Raw genomic sequence first — 23,086 nt, 5'->3', positions numbered from 1 at the left:
GTGAAGATCACATCCTCAGGCGGATAATTACCCTGTCAGGGTGACTGAGAGAACCCATATGGTCGTGGATCACTCCAAGAGAGAGAGGAGAGAGAGAAGGCACTCAGAGAGAGTGGAACGGGATAGCTGGAGGAGGCCTAACTACTTCAATTATTTCTTTACTTTATCTGCTATCATTCATTCTTCCTTCCTGGTCATCTATCCTATCTGAGCAGCGTCAGCAATTCTCTCCACAACCTTTCTCTTATTTTGTACTCTTCTCTCCTTCCTCCCTCTCTAGGGAGATGTGCTGATACGGAGTGGCCTGGCTGTCGTCTCTGTCCGTCGGTTTGTCGCGGTGACGTGTCGGCCATCACCCTGTGCCCACCGGTTGGCTGATTAATGGGTTAGCGGTGGTCAGGGAGTATTCCTCTGCCCCTCTGTCAATACACCGTGGTACCACCTCATACATCATCATGCCCATGGCGGGCGCACACACACACACACTTATCCTTGTTGCAGGACACCATCCCCGTCAAATCACCAGCTCCAGCTGAATCCCCATCCCCACTGAATCCCCATCCCCATCCGAATCCCCATCCGAATCCCCAGCTCCAACTGAATCCCCATCCGAATCCCCATCCCCATCAAATCACCAGCTCCAGCTGAATCCCCAGCTCCAGCTGAATCCCCATCCCCACTGAATCCCCATCCCCACTGAATCCCCATCCCCATCAAATCACCAGCTCCAGCTGAATCCCCATCCCCACTGAATCCACAGCTCCAGCTGAATCCCCATCCCCATCTGAATCCCCAGCTCCACTGAATCCCCAGCCCCACTGAATCCCCATCCCCATTCGAATCCCCATCAAATCACCAGCTCCAGCTGAATCCCCATCGCCACTGAATCCCCATCCCCATCTGAATCCCCAGCTCCAACTGAATCCCCACTGAATCCCAATCCGAATCCCCATCCCCATCCGAATCCCCATCCCCCTCCGAATCCCCATCCCCATCTGAATCCCCATCAAATCAACAGCTCCAGCTGAATCCATCCCCACTGAATCCCCATCCCCACTGAATCCCCATCCGCATCTGATTCCCCATCCGCATCTGATTCCCCATCCGCATCTGAATCCCCAGCTCCAGCTGAATCCCCATCCCCAGCTGAATCCCCATCCCCACTGAATCCCCAGCCCCACTGAATCCCCAGCTCCAGCTGAAGGTTAGCGTTAGCTTCCTCTGATTAGCCCAGTTTAACCCTCTCACCAGGAGTTATCATTGAACTTTTCCATTCTTCAACCCTCTCATCTGAGGTCAGCATTTAACCTAGCTGTTAACCTAACTTAACAGGCACACCTGAGCAGCGTTTTTCTTTCTGGTCCTGGTGAGAAAAAAATCAAATGCCGGTGGGAGGTTCACTTTCACACTGTTCATCCAATCCAGTAAATGTGGAGGAGGAGTTAATAAGATGGAGTGGTGTCGACTTGTTGACATCCAAAAGAAGAAGTCAGGCTCTCTTTTCATTTCCCTTGAAAACCGGATGCATCCTCTTGTTAAACGACCACGCTGAGGGTAAGATGAGTATGTGATCTCACCATCCTCACTATTCACCCTGGATCAATTATATGACATTAACACTAATACTATCCTTGGCTTGAACATTCTCTTAGCCATGCAGTGTTCAAGGCTTTTAAAACTGCAGCCGTGGCCCATGGTCCCCAATCATCATCCAATCCAGAGCTGGTCACATAAGTGCCGGAACCAATCAGGTGTTTCATAACACCTGTTGAAGAGTACTTACCACTCCGATGCCTTCGAAGGCAAAGATGGCTGTTCCGAAGAAGAAGGGGAACTTGCCCAAGGGGGAAGTGAGAGGGAGACGATGAAGGTCCCCAAAATCCTGTCAGAGAGGGGCGACAGCAGACAGAGAAGCAGGCGTTTAGGAAAACAGGGACAACGACAGTCTGTCAGAGGAGCTACTCCCATAAGGGCCTATAGAACAGAATCAACTTTCTCATCACTGCCAAGGACACAAGAGACACTGGCTCAGAGAGACAGTGAAGAGAGGGCAAGATTTCCCCTGACTCACAGATAAAACCGAGTGAGACAGCGAGAGGGAACAGAGACAAAGAAGAATCCCAGGCACAGAGTGGAAGGAATGAAAGAAAGGACAGTAAGAGAGTCCATGACACATTAGGCAGAGACTAAGAGACAGGTCAGAAAGAGAGGGAGGAGAAATGGAGTTAGGTTAATGGGTTGACGCCTAGGTGAATTAGGGATGCAGTGTTGTGTTCTCCTGTGGACGCGTGTCGTCTACCGCGTCACACAGAGACGCCCAGCGACTGACAGGGGTCCTAATGAATCTATTTAAAACATAATTCAGTTGGTGATTGATGAGGGCTGTTCACAAGGGCACCTAGACCACTGCCCGGAACACAGCCCAGCCACCCACCCACACAGCTGAGGGATGAGCTGTGCCACACACACTCGCAGATACACAACCCTGGCTGGCACAACCTTCTGTGGGAAATCTAAAACAGCAATCAACGCTGGATTACACGACACGTCAGGAACACTTACAGCTGATGTCAATCTGCTCCAAAATGCCTAATTGTATTTTTAGAATGACCTTGGGAACAGTCCAAGTAGACAAGCTTTGTAGTGCTGAGCATGCTTTTTGAAATCGGTTCGGTTTTGGTTCATTCTATGAAAACAATCACAGTTTTTACACATTAAATGCACTGTGTGGGTTGAACGTTGTAAGACTGAATAAAACAATTAATAAAAGTCCCAAGATGGTAGTCATAGCTGCAGGTGGTAGTTTGGGGGGGAAGGGGGAGTGAACAGGCGACTCCAGGATGCTGGCCTTCAAGGCAGAGTGGCAAAGAAAAAGCCATCTCTCAGACTACCAATAAAATGAAGAGATTAAGATGGGCAAAAGAACACAGACACCGGACAGAGGAATTCTGCCAGAATGACAGCATCCCGGAGTTGCTTCTTCACCGTTGACCTTGAGACTAGTGTTTTGCGAGTACTATTTAATGAAGCTGACAATTGAGGACTTGTGAGGAGTCCGTTTCTCAAACTGGACAATAATGTACTTGTCCTCTTGCTCAGTTGTGCACCGGGGCCTCCCACTCCTCTGTCTATTCTGGTTAGAGACAGTTTGTGCTGTTCTGTGAAGGGAGTAGTACACAGCACTGTACGAGATCTTCAGTTTCTTGGCAATTTCTCGCATGGAATAAATAGCCTTCATTTCTCAGAACAGAAGAAAGTTATTTGTTTCTGGCCATTTTGAGCCTGTAATCGAACCCACAAATGCTGATGCTACAGATACTCAACTACTTCCGGGTTGGAGCGAGCGGTCGCATTCGCACTTCGGTCCGCAGGTAGTATACATTTCATTACATTTCACTATAGCACAACGGTTTGATTTGTCTAATCTTAGCAATTTATTCTTAGCTAGCTACATAGCCGTCTTTGTATCAAAGATAATTGCGTAATAATCGTATTTCGTCGTCCTAACGTAGTCTACACTGCTATCTGCCCAGCAGCTAGCCAGCTAGCTAACGTCCACCGTTTACCGAATAGCAGCACTGTAAAAACTATTACACTCAACTGAACGACTTGATTAGTGTAGTGTTAGCTAGCTACATAGTTGTCTTTGCTGTCTTCGTATCCAAGATAATTGTGTAGTTTAGAGTGTGTAGTCTTAGAGCGATTATCTTAATTTACCGAGGTTAGCTAGCCAGCTATTTGTCGTCCTTAACGTAGGAGACACTGCTAGCTAGCCAACAGCTAGCCAACGTCTACCGAATAGAACTTCCTCACTCAACAACCCGGTCGCATTCCGCTTCGCTCCACAGGTAGTATCACATTTTCATTTCATTTCATTACAGTACAACGGTTTGATTTGTTTGATCGTAGCTAGCTACATAGCTAGCTACATAGCCGTCTTTGTATCAAAGATAATTGTGTAGTCTAGAGCGATTTTCTAGGTTAGCTAGCCAGCTATTGTCGTTCTTTTAACGCAACGTAACGTAATCAACACTGCTAGCTAGCCAGCTAGCCCCCGAATAGCAGCACTGTGGAAACTATCACACTCAACGGAACGACTTGATTAGTGTAGTGTCAACAACGCAGCCACTGCCAGCTAGCCTACAAAGTCAACAACGCAGCCACTGCCAGCTAGCCTACTTCAGCAGTACTGTATCATTTTAATCATTTTAGTCAATAAGATTCTTGCTACGTAAGCTTAACTTTCTGAACATTCGAGACGTGTAGTCCACTTGTCATTCCAATCTCCTTTGCATTAGCGTAGCCTCTTCTGTAGCCTGTCAACTATGTGTCTGTCTATCCCTGTTCTCTCCTCTCTGCACAGACCATACAAAACGCTCCACACCGCGTGGCCGCGGCCACCCTAATCTGGTGGTCCCAGCTCGCACGACCCACGTGGAGTTCCAGGTCTCCGCTAGCCTCTGGAACTGCCGATCTGCGGCCAACAAGGCAGAGTTCATCTCAGCCTATGCCTCCCTCCAGTCCCTCGACTTCTTGGCACTGACGGAAACATGGATCACCACAGATAACACTGCTACTCCTACTGCTCTCTCTTCGTCCGCCCACGTGTTCTCGCACACCCCGAGAGCTTCTGGTCAGCGGGGTGGTGGCCCCGGGATCCACATCTCTCCCAAGTGGTCATTCTCTCTTTCTCCCCTTACCCATCTGTCTATCGCCTCCTTTGAATTCCATGCTGTCACAGTTACCAGCCCTTTCAAGCTTCTACTCGGGACGCTTGCGTCCCAACTAGAGCTCTGGAAATGCAAATGCGCTACGCTAAATGCTAATAGTATTAGTTAAAACTCAAACGTTCATTAAAATACACATGCAGGGTATCGAATTAAAGCTACACTCGTTGTGAATCCAGGCAACAAGTCAGATTTTTAAAATGCTTTTCGGCGAAAGCATGAGAAGCTATTATCTGATAGCATGCACCAATACACTACAACACAAAAGCCACGCAGGGGACGTAAACAAAATAATTAGCATTTCGGCGTTACACAAACCGCACAATAAAATAGAAAACAGTCATTACCTTTCACCATCTTCTTTGTTGGCACTCCTACATTTACATTTACATTTAAGTCATTTAGCAGACGCTCTTATCCAGAGCGACTTACAAATTAGATGTCCCATAAACACTATTGGGTCTTTATTTCGATTAAATCGGCCCATATAAAGCCAAGATATCGTTATATGTAGACTGTGTGATAAACGAAAAAAACTGCGTTTTCAAAACGTAACGTCATTTTTTAAAATTCAAAAAGTCGACGATAAACTTTCACAAAACACTTCGAAATACGTTTGTAATGCAACTTTAGGTATTAGTAAACGTTAATAAGCGATAAAATTCATCAGGAGGCGATGTAAAAATCATTAGCTGTCGTCTTGGAAAAAATTTCAGGCGAGAGCTCTTCCAAATGATCTGGGCGGAGACTGGAGGTAAGTGGTTCCCCTGATTCGGTTCAACCAAGAATCAAAGCTGATTCAATTCACAAGACTCTAGACAACATGGGGACGCTGTGGGAGTTGAAACCTCAGTCTTATGTAATTCGGCTCACTGTGAACAATTGCTGGAAGTGGCGCAAGGATATTTATTTCCATTTTCTGTGATCAGGTTTTCCTGCGCTTTCCGATGTAACGCACGTTATGTTATAGCCACAGTCGTGATTTAACCAGTTTTATAAACGTCCGAGTGTTGTCTATCCACACATTCTAACCATATGAACGTACTATATTCCTGGCATGAGTAGCAGGGCGCTGAAATGTTGCGCGATTTTTAACAGAATGTTCAAAAAAGTAGAGGGTAGAAGCAACAGGTTAACATCCTTATCATTTATCGCCCTCCAGGTTCCCTCGGAGAGTTCATCAATGAGCTTGATGCCTTGATAAGCTCCTTTCCTGAGGACGGCTCACCTCTCACAGTTCTGGGCGACTTTAACCTCCCCACGTCTACCTTTGACTCTTTCCTCTCTGCCTCCTTCTTTCCACTCCTCTCCTCTTTTGACCTCTCCCTCTCACCTTCCCCCCCTACTCACAAGGCAGGCAATACGCTCGACCTCATTTTTACTAGATGCTGTTCTTCCACTAACCTCATTGCAACTCCCCTCCAAGTCTCCGACCACTACCTTGTATCCTTTTCCCTCTCGCTCTCATCCAACACTTCCCACACTGCCCCTACTCGGATGGTATCGCGCCGTCCCAACCTTCGCTCTCTCTCCCCCGCTACTCTCTCCTCTTCCATCCTATCATCTCTTCCCTCTGCTCAAACCTTCTCCAACCTATCTCCTGATTCTGCCTCCTCAACCCTCCTCTCCTCCCTTTCTGCATCCTTTGACTCTCTATGTCCCCTATCCTCCAGGCCGGCTCGGTCCTCCCCTCCCGCTCCGTGGCTCGACGACTCATTGCGAGCTCACAAAACAGGGCTCCGGGCAGCCGAGCGGAAATGGAGGAAAACTCGCCTCCCTGCGGACCTGGCATCCTTTCACTCCCTCCTCTCTACATTTTCCTCTTCTGTCGCTGCTGCTAAAGCCACTTTCTACCACTCTAAATTCCAAGCATCTGCCTCTAACCCTAGGAAGCTCTTTGCCACCTTCTCCTCCCTCCTGAATCCCCCTCCCCCTCCTCCCTCTCTGCAGATGACTTCGTCAACCATTTTGAAAAGAAGGTCGACGACATCCGATCCTCGTTTGCTAAGTCAAACGACACCGCTGGTTCTGCTCACACTGCCCTACCCTGTGCTCTGACCTCTTTCTCCCCTCTCTCTCCAGATGAAATCTCGCGTCTTGTGACGGCCGGCCGCCCAACAACCTGCCCGCTTGACCCTATCCCCTCCTCTCTTCTCCAGACCATTTCCGGAGACCTTCTCCCGTACCTCACCTCGCTCATCAACTCATCCCTGACCGCTGGCTACGTCCCTTCCGTCTTCAAGAGAGCGAGAGTTGCACCCCTTCTGAAAAAACCTACACTCGATCCCTCCGATGTCAACAACTACAGACCAGTATCCCTTCTTTCTTTTCTCTCCAAAACCCTTGAACGTGCCGTCCTTGGCCAGCTCTCCCGCTATCTCTCTCAGAATGACCTTCTTGATCCAAATCAGTCAGGTTTCAAGACTAGTCATTCAACTGAGACTGCTCTTCTCTGTATCACGGAGGCGCTCCACACTGCTAAAGCTAACTCTCTCTCCTCTGCTCTCATCCTTCTAGACCTATCGGCTGCCTTCGATACTGTGAACCATCAGATCCTCCTCTCCACCCTCTCCGAGTTGGGCATCTCCGGCGCGGCCCACGCTTGGATTGCGTCCTACCTGACAGGTCGCTCCTACCAGGTGGCGTGGCGAGAATCCGTCTCCTCACCACGTGCTCTCACCACTGGTGTCCCCCAGGGCTCTGTTCTAGGCCCTCTCCTATTCTCGCTATATACCAAGTCACTTGGCTCTGTCATAACCTCACATGGTCTCTCCTATCATTGCTATGCAGACGACACACAATTAATCTTCTCCTTTCCCCCTTCTGATGACCAGGTGGCGAATCGCATCTCTGCATGTCTGGCAGACATATCAGTGTGGATGACGGATCACCACCTCAAGCTGAACCTCGGCAAGACGGAGCTGCTCTTCCTCCCGGGGAAGGACTGCCCGTTCCATGATCTCGCCATCACGGTTGACAACTCCATTGTGTCCTCCTCCCAGAGCGCTAAGAACCTTGGCGTGATCCTAGACAACACCCTGTCGTTCTCAACTAACATCAAGGCGGTGGCCCGTTCCTGTAGGTTCATGCTCTACAACATCCGCAGAGTACGACCCTGCCTCACACAGGAAGCGGCGCAGGTCCTAATCCAGGCACTTGTCATCTCCCGTCTGGATTACTGCAACTCGCTGTTGGCTGGGCTCCCTGCCTGTGCCATTAAACCCCTACAACTCATCCAGAACGCCGCAGCCCATCTGGTGTTCAACCTTCCCAAGTTCTCTCACGTCACCCCGCTCCTCCGCTCCCTCCACTGGCTTCCAGTTGAAGCTCGCATCCGCTACAAGACCATGGTGCTTGCCTACGGAGCTGTGAGGGGAACGGCACCTCAGTACCTCCAGGCTCTGATCAGGCTATACACCCAAACAAGGGCACTGCGTTCATCCACCTCTGGCCTGCTCGCCTCCCTACCACTGAGGAAGTACAGTTCCCGCTCAGCCCAGTCAAAACTGTTCGCTGCTCTGGCCCCCCAATGGTGGAACAAACTCCCTCACGACGCCAGGACAGCGGAGTCAATCACCACCTTCCGGAGACACCTGAAACCCCACCTCTTTAACCTGTTGCTCCTACCCAATGTCTACACTGTATTTCTGATCAATTTGATGTTATTTTAATGACCACAAAACTTCTAAGTGACCCCAAACTTTTGAATGGTAGAGTATTTCTTTTTATCATCATTTTTTCAGGGTGTACTTTTGACTTAGGTTCATGTATTTTCAGATACGCAAAGCAACTGCTTTCTATCCCTCTCCGTCACGGGGTTCTCTTCCCTCAGTTTCCGTGTCTGCACCGCACAGACTGGACAAGTTTAAGCGGACATGCAATGGATTATGGTCATTAATTACCACGATATCTGCTAAACTACAGTACCACTCAAAGGTTGACACACCTACCCCTTCCAGGGTTTTTCTTTACTTCTACCATTTTCTACATTGTAGAATAATAGTGAAGACATCAAACCTATGTTATAAAACATACAGAATCAATTTGTAACCCAAAAAAGTGTTAAACAAATCAAAAGTATTCATCCTTTGCATTGACGACAGCTTTACACACTTTGTATTCTCACTGCATTCTGCAGTGATATGCCATCCCATCTGGTTTGCACTTAGTAGGACTATCATTTGTTTTTCAGCAGGACAATGACCCAACACCTCCAGACTGTGTAAGGGCGAAATGAAATGAAGAAACAGCACTGTTCAGAACGAGGGTAGAGAAAAGTGTACTCTTTGTTAGAGGTGCGTGACCTGAAAGCCTGCTACACTTTGTTTTCCTCCGGTATTGAACGCAGTTTATCCCGTGTAAAATTGAATCGATTATTTACGTTAAAAAATACCTAAAGTTGTATTAGGAAAGTTGTTTGAAATGTTTGGACAAAGATTACAGGCAATTTATGAGATATTTTGTAGTCGTGTTGCGCGAGTTGGAACCGGTGTTTTTCTGGATCAAACGCGCCAAATAAATTGATATTTTGGATACATATATATATACACACACATATATATCGACGGAATTAATCGAACAAAGGGACCATTTGTGATGTTTATGGGACATATTGGAGTGCCATGAGAAGAAGCTCGTCAAAGGTAAGGCATGAATTGTATCTTTATTTCTGCATTGTGTGTCGAGTCTGGCGGGTTGAAATATGATTGTCTGTGTTTGTTTGCTGGGGTGCTGTCCTCAGATAATAGCATTGTTTGCTTTCACCGTAAAGCCTTTTTGAAATCTGACACGTTCGCTGGATTAACAAGAAGTGTAGCTTTAATTTGGTGTATTGCATGTGTGATTTCATGAAAGTAAAATTTTTATAGTAATTTATTTGAATTTGGCACTCTGCATTTTCACTGGATGTTGGCCAAGTGGGAGGCTACCGTCCCACCTATCCCAAAGAAGTTAAGGACATCAAAGTCAAGGTATTGGAGTGGCCATCACAAAGCCCTGACCTCAATCCACTAAAAAAAAGTGTGGGCAGAACTGAAAAAGCATGTGCGAGCAAGGAGGCCTACAAACCTGACTCTGTTAAGAGGAATGGGCCAAAATTCAACCAACTTTTTGTGGGAAGCTTGTGGAAGGCTCCCCAAAATGTTTGACCCAAGTTAAATCATTTAAAGGCAAAGCTACTAAATACTAATTGAGTGTATGTAAACTTCTGACCCACTGGGAATGTGATGAAAGAAATAAAAGCTGAAATAAAATCATTTCTACTATTATTCTGACATTTCACATTCTTAAAATAAAATGGTGATCCTAACTGACATAAAACAGGGAATATTTACTAGGATTAAATGTCAGGAATTGTGAAAAACTGAGTTTAAATGTATTTGACTAAGGTGTATATAAACTTCTGACTTCAACTGTATGTGGGAACTGTTGGAAAAGCATTCCAGGTGAAGCTGGTTGAGAGAATGCCAAGAGTGTGTAAACCTGTCAAGGCAAAGGGTGGCTACTTTGAAGAAACTAAAATATATTTTGTATTGTTTAAAACTTTTTTGGTTACTACATGATTCCAAATGTGTTATTTCATAGTTTTGATGTCTTCAATATTATTCTACAATGTAGAATATTGTTAAAAAAAAAAAAATTGAATGTGTGGGTGTCCCTAATCTTTTGACTGGTATTCTACGTAAAATATTGGCCTGCTGGAAACTACAACTCTCTACTACATCACACGGTTCAGGCTTGATCTGATTTACATTACCGGTCTAAAGTTTTAGAACAATAAAAACTGCAAAAATGTGGGTGAAATGTAAGCGGTTCAAGTCCAGTGAATAACCTGAAATGGTTCAAATGTAAGCGATAGACAGCCAGAGGTTTTTAAAAAAGTTTACCAACAACTGAAAAAAAAATGTACATTTCAGAGTTGTAAAACAAAAAAAAGCTTTTTTTCAGGGAACAAATAATGGGTTAACAACTTACAGCTGTTCTGCAGCAATGGAAGTAAATTAAGCCTTGAAAGTTGGTGCTAACAATTCCTACAGGTGTTGATTACTCTGTCTGTATTAAAGCAGTGTTGGAACAGACTGTTACTACACCCTCTTAAGCATTATTTGGACAGTATTGTACTGCAATAAGTAGTATATTGCTATCATAATGGCAAGAAAAAAGCAATTAACAAAGGAAGCCAGACAGACCATAATAACCCTTAAAAGTGTAGGTCTTTCCTTTAGAGAAATTGCAAAGAAAGCCATGGTGTCAGTGAGTACAGTTTCCTACATCATCAAAAGGCACTTGGAACCTGGAGGGAACTCTGACAGGAAGAGGTCTGACAGACCTAAAGCCAAAACAGAATCAGAAGACAAGTTTCTGAGAGTCAACAGCTAGCGTGATAGCCGGCTCACAGGGCAACAGCTTCAAGCACAACTTAATACTGGTCGAAGTAAACGAGTCTCAGTTTCACCCTGCGTGAAAGAGACTACCGGTCTAAAGTTTTAACAAGCTGCAGGTTTGACAGGTCGAGTGGCAGTAAGAAAGCCATTGCTAAAATGGCAAAATAAGAGAGGCTTGCCTGGGCCATGAAACACCACCAGTGGACTACAGAAGACTTGTGTCTTAAGTCTTATGAATCAAAATGTGAAATCTTCGGTTCATCACGCAGGGTTTTTGTACACCATCGAGTAGGTAAAAGGATGGTTCTTCAGTGTGTGACACCAACTGTCAAACACAGAGGAGGATGTCTCGGGCTCTTTTGCTGGATCCAGAGTCGGCGACTTGCACAGAGTGAGTGACAGCCTGAACCAAAATGGCTACCACAGCATTTTGCAGCGCTATGCAATACCCTCTGGTGTATTGGTCAAGGGTTTATCCTAAAGCAAGATAATGACCCAAAACATACCTCTAGGCTGCGTCAGAACTACCTTCGAAGAAAATAAGACGGTAGGCTTCAAATCATGGAATGGCCAGCACAGTCTCCAGACAAACCCCATTGAGCTGGTTTGGGATGAACTGGGCAGAAGGGTGAAAGCAAAGCAACCTACAACACTTTGTGGGAACTTTTGCAACAGTGTTAGGAAGAACATTCCGAAAAATATTTGATTTCCATTGTAAAAAGAATGGCGCGAGTCTGTTCGGCTGATATGTCTGCCCAAGCTGGCTACCTTTGATGAGTCAAAAATGTTGAGTACATTTTGTTGAACAAAAGGATTCCATGATTTATTTTTTGTCTCCAATTGTTTACTTGTTCTATTCTTTCATTAAAGAGTACATTAAGACATTAAACTGTGTGAATTTCAATAAAAACAGGAAAAATGGAGTTGTTCTAAAACTTTAGACCGGTAGACTCTCTACAGAAACTGCACATCGAGCTCACAACAACAAAAAACTGTAAATTAGTTGTTTACATTTTTTTGTTTGCGTTTTTAAAATCGCTCAGCAGTACACAGGAGACGTAGTGGATACAAGGGAGTCTCACGTTTCACAGAAGCAGACAGTACAGACAAGGGGTATGATCTTCCACAGTGGACATATGCAGACCACAGGGAGATTCAATATTTTACACAGACAGCTACTTCCCAGTTCCCACACACACACACACACACACACGATTGTTCACAGCCAATTGGTAATTGGCAAAGACAACCTACAGGCATTCAGTTACATAAGCTACACCATTTTTCCATTATTACGATCTTCTTATCTCATTGCTGCAACTCCCCAACGGGCTCGGGAGAGGCGAAGGTCGAGTCATGCGTCCTCCGAAACATGACCCGCCAAACCACACTTCTTAACACCCGCCCGCATAACCCGGAAGCCAGCTGCACCAATGTGTCGGAGGAAACACCGTTCAACTGACGACTGAACTAGCTACATTATTTTTAACCATGTCTCTGTCTGAGGTACACTGAAGACTGGCTTCAGGTCAATATCAAAGCCAACACAATGGGGCGCGTCACCACAACAGTGTAAAAACAGTCTAGAACAGCTGGGGGTATGGTGTGTGTGTCTCGCACAGACTTCCGCGATAAAGGTAATGGAGAAAAAAGTCCAAAGAAGAACACATCATCTCCCCACACACACATTTGAATCACAGATTTTAAGTGCCCAGGTGGAGAACCGTTGTGCAGGTGGACGACAACATCTGGAGCGTGACTACCACATAAACAAACTGTACTAGAGTAGTGTTAAACATGGATAACCGTTTCCCACTGACTTACTCCACATACCGTCATGAGACTGGAAGATGATGATGCTGATGGCCATAAAAACAACATGCTTACCGTCATGAGACTGGAAGATGATGATGACCCTGACAGCCACAACAACAGTGTAAACAACAACAGTGTAAACAACATGCTTACCGTCATGAGACTGGAAGATGATGATGCTGATGGCCATAAAAACAACATGCTTACCGTTGTGATGTACTGGAAGATGATGATGACCCTGACAGCCACAACAACAGTGTAAACAACAACAGTGTAAACAACATGCTTACCGTCATGAGACTGGAAGATGATGATGCTGATGGCCATAAAAACAACATGCTTACCGTCGTGATGTACTGGAAGAGGTTGTGGCTGTCAGGGTCATCATCAACAGTGTAAACAACAACAGTGTAAACAACATGCTTACCATCGTGATGTACTGGAAGAGGTTGTGGCTGTCAGGGTCATCATCAACAGTGTAAACAACATGCTTACCGTCGTGATGTACTGGAAGATGATGATGACCCTGACAGCCACAACAACAGTGTAAACAACATGCTTACCGTCGTGATGTACTGGAAGAGGTTGTGGCTGTCAGGGTCATCATCAACAGTGTAAACAACAACAGTGTAAACAACATGCTTACCGTCGTGATGTACTGGAAGAGGTTGTGGCTGTCAGGGTCATCATCAACAGTGTAAACAACAACAGTGTAAACAACATGCTTACCGTCGTGATGTACTGGAAGAGGATGATGACCCTGACAGCCACAACAACAGTGTAAACAACATGCTTACCGTCGTGATGTACTGGAAGATGATGATGACCCTGACAGCCACAACAACAGTGTAAACAACAACAGTGTAAACAACATGCTTACCGTCGTGATGTACTGGAAGATGATGATGACCCTGACAGCCACAACAACAGTGTAAACAACAACAGTGTAAACAACATGCTTACCGTCGTGATGTACTGGAAGAGGATGATGACCCTGACAGCCACAACAACAGTGTAAACAACAACAGTGTAAACATGCTTACCGTCGTGATGTACTGGAAGATGATGATGACCCTGACAGCCACAACAACAGTGTAAACAACAACAGTGTAAACAACATGCTTACCGTCGTGATGTACTGGAAGATGATGATGACGCTGACGGCCATGCAGACGTTGGCCAGCAACGACAGGACGGCCATGTTCTTCAGGTCCTTCATGAACACCAGCAGGATGAGGAAGGGCAGGAAGAAGAGCATGTAAAGACGCAGGTCCAGTGCCCAGGGCTCAGAGGGCACCATGGTGGGTAGAGGGACCAGGGCTGGCACCATGGAGGTGTTGGCGAATGACAGGGATTCAGCTGCCAGGGTGATGTTTACACCTTGGTATCCCTCAACGACCTAGAGAGGAAGGAATGGATACACACAGGTGCACGCACACACACGCATACATGCACACATCCACACACACACCCCCACACAAAAAGGTGTGATTAATGGTCGTCTGTTCATAAGTGAAACTCACCCCATCACCCTGCCAACCTTCAGGAAGGAACCTTCCGATAGACCTTCAGATAGAGATCCCACTAAATCTACAGACTGCAATTAAGGCTACTGCATGTTCTCTCCTTGCCAGAGAAAAACAATGTAGGAGCTTATCATGGAAGTGAAGAAGTGGATTGGCCTCGTGCTTGTCGATAAGTGAAGTGGATTGGCCTCTTGCTTGTCGATAAGCAGCTCTCCCGCTTCGATCAACAGCAAAAGCTTTTCCCAGAGAGAAACTATCAGAAAACTTTCGGGGATTGATGAATATTCAACACAACACCAGGGAGTGGACTAGAAATGGGAGGGTAGAGGAGAGGTAGGGGCTCCATATTATATCCCCATGATTCCATCTTATCCCACAGCTCAGACAGGTTAGAAAAATCAGGATTTCATTCAATTAGACTGTCTGCTATTACATTTTAGTCATTTAGCAGACACTCTTATCCAGAGCGACTTAAGAGTAGCAATTAGCGTTAAGTGCCTTGCTCAAGGGCAAGGGGGATTCAAACCAGCAACCTTTCAGTTACTAGTCCAACACTCTTAACCGCTAGTCTCCCAGTCCCAGAGGTGGAGGGCTACGAATGCATGGAGAGAAATGGTGCTACCTGGAAATACAGTGTGTAGTTTGTTCACCCATTAACTCATTTATAATTATCACAAGTCACTCACTCACCACCATAAAAACAGGTTCTCAATTGATGACCTTGCTTTAAAGAATGATTAAATAAATCTAACTAAAGTGCTTATTAATTAATAACACCCTGCTAGGTAAAGTCCCCCCTTATCTCAGCTCCCTGGTCACCATAGCATCTCCCACCTGTAGCACACGCTCCAGCAGGTATATCTCTCTAGTCACCCCCAAAACCAATTCTTTCTTTGGCCGCCTCTCCTTCCAGTTCTCTGCTGCCAATGACTGGAACGAACTACAAAAATCTCTTAAATTGGAAACACTTATCTCCCTCACTAGCTTTAAGCACCAACTGTCAGAGCATCTTACAGATTACTGCACCTGTACATAGCCCACCTATAATTTAGCCCAAACAACTACCTCTTTCCCAACTGTATTTAATTTATTTATTTATTTTGCTCCTTTGCACCCCATTATTTTTATTTCTACTTTGCACATTCTTCCATTGCAAAACTACCATTCCAGTGTTTTACTTGCTATATTGTATTTACTTTGCCACCATGGCCTTTTTTGCCTTTACCTCCCCTATCTCACCTCATTTGCTCACATTGTATATAGACTTGTTTTTTTTACTGTATTATTGACTGTATGTTTGTTTTACTCCATGTGTAACTCTGTGTCGTTGTATGTGTCGAACTGCTTTGCTTTATCTTGGCCAGGTCGCAATTGTAAATGAGAACTTGTTCTCAACTTGCCTACCTGGTTAAATAAAGGTGAAATAAAAAAAAACAAATAAAAACAATTGTCAGCTGTGAGACCTTAATAGACAGTGGTGTGCCTTTCCAAATCATGTCCAATCCATTGAATCTACAATCAAGTTGTAGAAACAGCTCAAGAATGATCAATGGAAACAGGATTCACCTGAGCTCAATTTCAAGTCTCAGAGCAAAGGGTCTGAATATTTATGTAAAGAAGGTAGTTCTGTTCCTAATTTTTAATACAAATATCTAGAAACTAATCTAAAATATAATTTAATCCATTTTAGAAAAAGGCTGTAACGTAACAAAATGTGGAAAAACTCAAGGGGTCTGAATACTTTCCGAATGCACTCTATGTAGCTAGCTGTTGTCATACTATGAACACATACAGAGTAGAGGTCGACCGATTATGATTTTTCAACGCCGATACCAATACCGATTATTGGAGGGCCAAAAACGCCGATACCGATTAAATCGTTTAAAAAAAAATGTTACATTTAAAGTTGGTAATAATGACAATTACAACAATACTGAATGAACACTTATTTTAACTTAATATAATACATCAATAAATTCAATTTAGCCTCAAATAAATAATGAAACATGTTCAATTTGGTTTAAATAATGCAAAAACAAAGAAAGTAAAAGAGAAGAAAGTGCAATATGTGCTATGTAAGAAAGCTAACGTTTAAGTTCGTTGCTCAGAACATGAGACCATATGAAAGCTGGTGGTTCCTTTTAACACGAGTCTTCAATATTCCCAGGTAAGAAGTTTTAGGTTGTAGTTATTATTGTAATTATAGGACTATTTTCCTCTATACCATTTGTACTTCATTAACCTTTGACTATTGGATGTTCTTCTAGGCACTTTAGTATTGCCAGTTTAAGAGTTTAGCTTCCGTCCCGCTCCTCGCTCCTACCTGGGCTCGAACCAGCAACACAACGACAACAGCCACCATCGAAGCAGCGTTACCCATGCAGAGCAAGGGAAAGAACCACAGGCTCAGAGCGAGTGATGTTTGAAAGGCTATTAGCGCGCGCTAACTAGCCAGCCATTTCACTTCGGTTACACCAGCCTCATCTCGGGAGTTGATAGGCTTGAAGTCATAAACAGCGCAATGCTTGACGCACAACGAAGAGCTGATAGCAAAACACATGAAAGTGCTGTTTGAATGAATGTTTACGAGCCTGCTTCTGCCTACCATCGCTCAGTCAGATACTTGAATGCTTAGTCAGATTATATGCAACGCAGGACACGCTAGATAATATCTAGTCATATCATCAATCATGTGTAGTTAACTAGTGATCATTAGACTTAACCCCATCGCGACGTCCCCCAAAGGCTAACTTTCTAGCCCTTGCTATCTGCTTGCTTGCTAATTCGGCCTGCTAACTGCTAGCTTATTTAGCCACGGTCTGCTATCTGCTAGCTTGTTTAGCCCCGGCCTACTAACTGTTAGCTTGTTAGCACAGGCCTGCTAACTGTCTGAATCGCCGCAGCCAGCCCAACCACTCACTGGACCCATATTTACTTTCAATCTCTTTTTCGATTTTTAATTAGATTTACCTTCCGGTAACCTGCCTCACCCGATGTGATACGGAATCGCTATAAAAAATATAAAAAATTAGAACACATTCAAGAACCTCCAGAAGCTAACCAGCTAACTAGCTACAAGCTATTTAGTCATTGTTAGCCACTGCTAGCGGCTTTTACCTTCTGCACAGCCAGCCAGTTTTTTTTTAGCCTGGATAATACTCGCCAGTCTAGCTTCCCTGTCCCATCCATCGCTGCCCCCTGGACACTGTGATCACTTGGCTACATAGCTGATGCCTGCTGGACTGTCCATTAATCACGGTACTCCATTCTGTTTGTTTATGTTTTATCTGTCGGCCGCACTCAGGCTCTGTGTGTAGACAATCCGACCCTCTCTGCCTAGTCAACGCCATTTGACCTGCTGTTGTTGTGCTAGCTGATTAGCTGTTGTTGTCTCACCTACTGTTTTAGCTAGCTCTCCCATTCAACACCTGTGATTACTGTATGCCTCGCTGTATGTCTCTCTCAAATGTCAATATGCCTTGTATACTGTTGTTCAGGTTAGTTATCATTGTTTTAGTTTACAATGCAGCCCCTAGTTCCACTCTTCATACCCCTGATACCTCCTTTGTCCCACCTCCCACACATGCGGTGACCTCACCCATTTCAACCAGCATGTCCAGAGATGCAACCTCTTATCATCACCCAGTGCCTGGGCTGACCTCCGCTGTACCCGCACCCCACCATACCAGTCTGCGCATTATGCCCTGAATATATTCTACCATGCCCAGAAATCTGCTCCTTTTATTCTTTGTCCCCAACGCTCTAGGCGACCAGTTTTGATTGCCTTTAGCCGCACCCTCAAAGTACTCATCCTCTGTTCCGTGGGTGATGTTGAGGTAAACCCAGGCCCTGCATTTGTTGACTTCTGTGATCGAAAAAGCCTTGGTTTTATGCATGTCAACATCAGAAGCCTCCTCCCTAAGTTTGTTTTACTCACTGCTTTAGCACACTCTGCTAACCCTGATGTCCTTGCCATGTCTGAATCCTGGCTCAGGAAGGCCACCAAAAATTCTGAGATTTCCATACCCAACTATAACATTTTCCATCAAGAGAGAACTGCCAAAGGGGGAGGAGTTGCAGTCTACTGCAGAGATAGCCTGCAAAGTAATGTCATACTTTCCAGGTCCATACCCAAACAGTTCGAACTACTAATTTTAAAAATTACTCTCTCCAGAAATAAGTCTCTCACTGTTGCCGCCTGCTACCGACCCCATCAGCTCCCAGCTGTGCCCTGGACACCATTTGTGAATTGATCACCCCCCATCTAGCTTTAGAGTTTGTTCCGTTAGGTGACCTAAACTGGGATATGCTTAACACCTCGGCAGTCCTACAATCTAAGCTAGATGCCCTCAACCTCACACAAATCAACAAGGAACCCATCAGGTACAACCCTAAATCTGTAAACAAGGGCACCCTCCCTCATAGATGTCATCCTGACCAACTGGCCCTCCAAATACACCTCCACTGTCTTCAACCAGGATCTCAGAGATCACTGCCTCATTGACTGTATCCGCTACGGATCCACAGTCAAACGCTCCCTAAAACACTTCTGTGAGCAGGCCTTTCTAAAACGACCTGGCCCGGGTATCCTGGAAGGACATTGACCTCATCCCGTCAGTTGAGGATGCCTGGTCATTCTTTAAAAGTAACTTCCTCACCATTTTAGATAAGCATGCTCCGTTCAAAAAATGCAGAACTAAGAACAGATATAGCCCTTGGTTCACTCCAGACTTGACTGCCCTCGACCAGCACAAAAACATCCTGTGGCGGACTGCAATAGCATCAAATAGTCCCCGCGATATGCAACTGTTCAGGGAAGTCAGGAACCAATACACGCAGTCAGTCAGGAAAGCAAAGGCCAGCTTCTTCAGGCAGAAATTTGCATCCTGTAGCTCCAACTCCAAAAAGTTCTGGGACACTGAAGTCCATGGAGAACAAGAGCACCTCCTCCCAGCTGCCCACTGCACTGAGGCTAGGTAACACGGTCACCACCGATAAATCCATGATTATCGAAAACTTCAACGAGCATTTCTCAACGGCTGGCCATGCCTTCCGCCTGGCTACTCCAACCTCGGCCAACAGCTCCGCCCCCAAACATCTGCTATCTGAGCAGCTAACCGATCGCTGCAGCTGTACATAGTCTATCGGTCAATAGCCCACCCAATTTTACCTACCTCATCCCCATACTGTTTATATTTATTTACTTTTCTGCTCTTTTGCACACCAAAATCTCTACCTGTACATGAGCATCTGATCATTTATCACTCCAGCGTTAATCTGCAAAATTGTAATTAATCACCTACCTCCTCATGCCTTTTGCACACAATGTATATAGACTTTTTTTTCTACTGTGTTATTGACTTGTTAATTGTTTACTCCATGTGTAACTGTTGTTTGTTCACACTGCTTTGCTTTATCTTGTCCAGGTCGCAGTTGCAAATGAGAACTTGTTCTCAACTAGCCTACCTGGTTAAATAAAGGTGTTCTCAACTAGCCTACCTGGTTAAATAAAGGTGTTCTCAACTAGCCTACCTGGTTAAATAAAGGTGTTCTCAACTAGCCTACCTGGTTAAATAAAGGTGTTCTCAACTAGCCTACCTGGTTAAATAAAGGTGTTCTCAACTAGCCTACCTGGTTAAATAAAGGTGATTTAAAAAAATTTAAAAAATTTAAATAATGATTTATTGTTTTTTATAAGATAAGTTTAAGGGTAGCTAGCAACTTACCTTGGCTGACTGCATTCGCGTAACAGGCAGTCTCCTTGTGGAGTGCAACGAGAGAGAGGCAGGTCGTTATTGCGTTGGACTAGTTAACTGTAACATTGGGTCCCCCGAGCTGACAATAATAAAATAGGCAAAATCGGCGTCCAAAAATACCGATTTCCCATTGTTATGAATACTTGAAATCGGCCCTAATTAAATCGGCCATTCCGAATAATTGGTCGACCTCTAATACAGAGATGGGTATGTACAGGTAAGTGCCAAAATAAAGGAAACACTTAAATAAATGAGAGACACAAGAGAGCAAGAGGTGAAGTGAGATGTTTTACTCAGCCCAAAATCTGTCCACGAAAATAAGCAGACGAAGAGGAATTTTTGTGTGGAGGTCAATGAGAAAAAGTATTAAAGTTGGTCATCAAACTGAATTGCTAATTTGCTTTGAGAGGCTTATTTGATCTAATAGAAGTTTTGTAATGGTTAGGTTGTTACGAACGCACTGATAAGTGAACGCACGTGGCATGTTGGCAACTTTGAAAAATGACTATCGGGAGTTGTGCCCGTTGTCATAGCGATCATGTATATAACCCGTTTTAGCATGAACATTGCCATTGAGGGCTTCCATCATTTTAAAGTAGGTGGGGATTCCAATGATTTGAGAGCAATCAGACAATGAAGTAGAAAATTGACTACTTGAAAATGCAGATAGCTTCTGTGACAGCATGGGCAGCACTATAAAGGCAATAATGGCACAGATACAAAGATGTATTTCCATTTTTAGAGCAATCACTGGAATATCTTGTCAATATAATAGACATGTATAATGTGTGTGTGTGTGAATGTGTGAGTGAGAGAGTGTCTCAGTCACCAGCTCTCAACCAAATTGAACACTTGTGGGCAATTCTGGAGTGGCACTTGAGACCGCATTTTTCATCAACACCAAATTATGGAATTTCTATGGACGAATGGTGTCGCATCCCTCCAACAGAGTTTCAGACACTTGCAGAATCTATGCCAAGGTGCATTGAAGCTGTTCTGGCTCATGGTGGCCCAATGCTCTATTAAGAGACTTTTTGTTGGCGTTACCTCTATGTTCTTCTGTAGGTTCAATGGCACAGCCCCGAGAGTGCATTTACTACAGTAATGTATGCCTGCTTGTATAAACTGTGGAGTAAACTGAATATCTACTATGTTTATGTATGTAAGCTTGTTTGTTGTGGATGCCAGGAAATAAATTATGCAAGAGAGAGAGAGAAAGAGAAGAGGGAGGGTAGAGAGGGAGGGGGGGATAGAGAGCGACAAAGAGAGAGAAAAGATGTGTGGTATTGATTTCATATGATATAGTAGTACAGGGCTTCCTTCCTAGCTCTAGACAACTAGTATTAAATAATGCACACTGATATAGCCTCACATAATCCCATAAGGAGGAATACTGCATCACATCATCTCATAACTAAGCACCATAGAGAGATGGACACCAGTCCAGTTAGATACTACATATTGCACTTACATACACGTCCCAAAGAACTCCACTGAAATACAGTGGGGCAAAAAGTATTTAGTCAGCCACCAATTGTGCAAGTTCTCCCACTTAAAAAGATGAGGCCTGTAATTTATCATCATATGTACACTTCAACTATGACATACAAAATGAGAAGAAAAAAATTCTAGAAAATTACATTGTAGGATTTATGAATTTATTTGCAAATTATGGTGGAAAATAAGTATTTGGTCAATAACAAAAAGTCTCAATACTTTGTTATATACCCTTTGTTGGCAATGACAGAGGTCAAACATTTTCTGGAAGTCTTCACAAGGTTTTCACACACTGTTGCTGGTATTTTGGCCCATTCCTCCTTCTGTAGATCTCCTCTAGAGCGGTGATGTTTTGGGGCTGTTGCTGGGCAACACGGACTTTCAACTCCCTCCAACGATTTTCTATGGGGTTGAGATCTGGAGACTGGCTAGGCCACTCCAGGACCTTGAAATGCTTCTTACGAAGCCACTCCTTCGTTGCCCGGGCGGTGTGTTCGGGATCATTGTCATGCTGAAAGACCCAGCCACGTTTCATCTTCAATGCCCTTGCTGATGGAAGGAGGTTTTCACTCAAAATCTCACGATACATGCCTCCAATCATTCTTTCCTTTACATGGATCAGTCATCCTGGTCCCGTTGCAGAAAAACAGCCCCAAAGCATGATGTTTCCACCCCCATGCTTCACAGTAGGTATGGTGTTCTTTGGATGCAACTCAGCATTCTTTGTCCTCCAAACACAACGAGTTGAGTTTTTACCAAAAAGTTATTTGACGGGCCTGGACATGTACTGGCTTAAGCAGGGGGACACGGGGGACACGTCTGGCACTGCAGGATTTGAGTCCCTGGCGGTGTAGTGTCTTACTGATGGTAGGCTTTGTTACTTTGGTCCCAGCTCTCTGCAGGTCATTCACTAGGTCCTCCCATATGGTTCTGGGATTTTTGCTCACCGTTCTTGTGATCATTTTGACCTCACGGGGTGAGATCTTGCGTGGAGCCCCAGATCGAGGGAGATTATCAGTGATCTTGTATGTCTTCCATTTCCTAATAATTGCTCCCACAGTTGATTTATTCAAACCAAGCTGCTTACCTATTGCAGATTCAGTCTTCCCAGCCTGGTGCAGGTCTACAATTTTGTTTCTGGTGTCCTTTGACAGCTCTTTGGTCTTGGCCATAGTGGAGTTTGGAGTGTGACTGTTTGAGGTTGTGGACAGGTGTCTTTTATACTGATAACAAGTTCAAACAGGTGCCATTAATACATGTAATGAGTGGAGAACAGAGGAGCCTCTTAAAGAAGAAGTTACAGGTCTGTGAGAGCCAGACATCTTGCTTGTTTGTAGGTGACCAAATACTTATTTTCCACCATAATTTGCAAATAAATTCAT

General features: G+C 44.7%; 1 protein-coding gene across 6 annotated transcripts in view; it reads right to left on the bottom strand.

Moving 5' to 3' along the window:
• The window catches only part of slc36a4 (solute carrier family 36 member 4), a 261,014-nt gene that overhangs the window by 222,615 nt on the left and 15,313 nt on the right, over window positions 1–23,086 (bottom strand). For all 6 annotated transcript variants that reach the window (XM_065024294.1, XM_065024295.1, XM_065024299.1 and 3 more), the window contains exons 8-9: window positions 14,052–14,324; window positions 1,784–1,882 (exon numbers count right to left, since the gene is read on the bottom strand). In XM_065024294.1, the coding sequence (XP_064880366.1) occupies window positions 1,784–1,882; window positions 14,052–14,324 (372 nt within the window). The remainder of the gene's footprint in view (window positions 1–1,783; window positions 1,883–14,051; window positions 14,325–23,086) is intronic.

Source organism: Oncorhynchus nerka, linkage group LG11 (genome assembly GCF_034236695.1).
Source record: "Oncorhynchus nerka isolate Pitt River linkage group LG11, Oner_Uvic_2.0, whole genome shotgun sequence".
NCBI classification, from domain to species: domain Eukaryota; kingdom Metazoa; phylum Chordata; class Actinopteri; order Salmoniformes; family Salmonidae; genus Oncorhynchus; species Oncorhynchus nerka.
The sequence above is the reverse complement of the archived record's forward strand: the minus strand, read 5'-3'. Positions and strand labels throughout refer to the sequence as shown.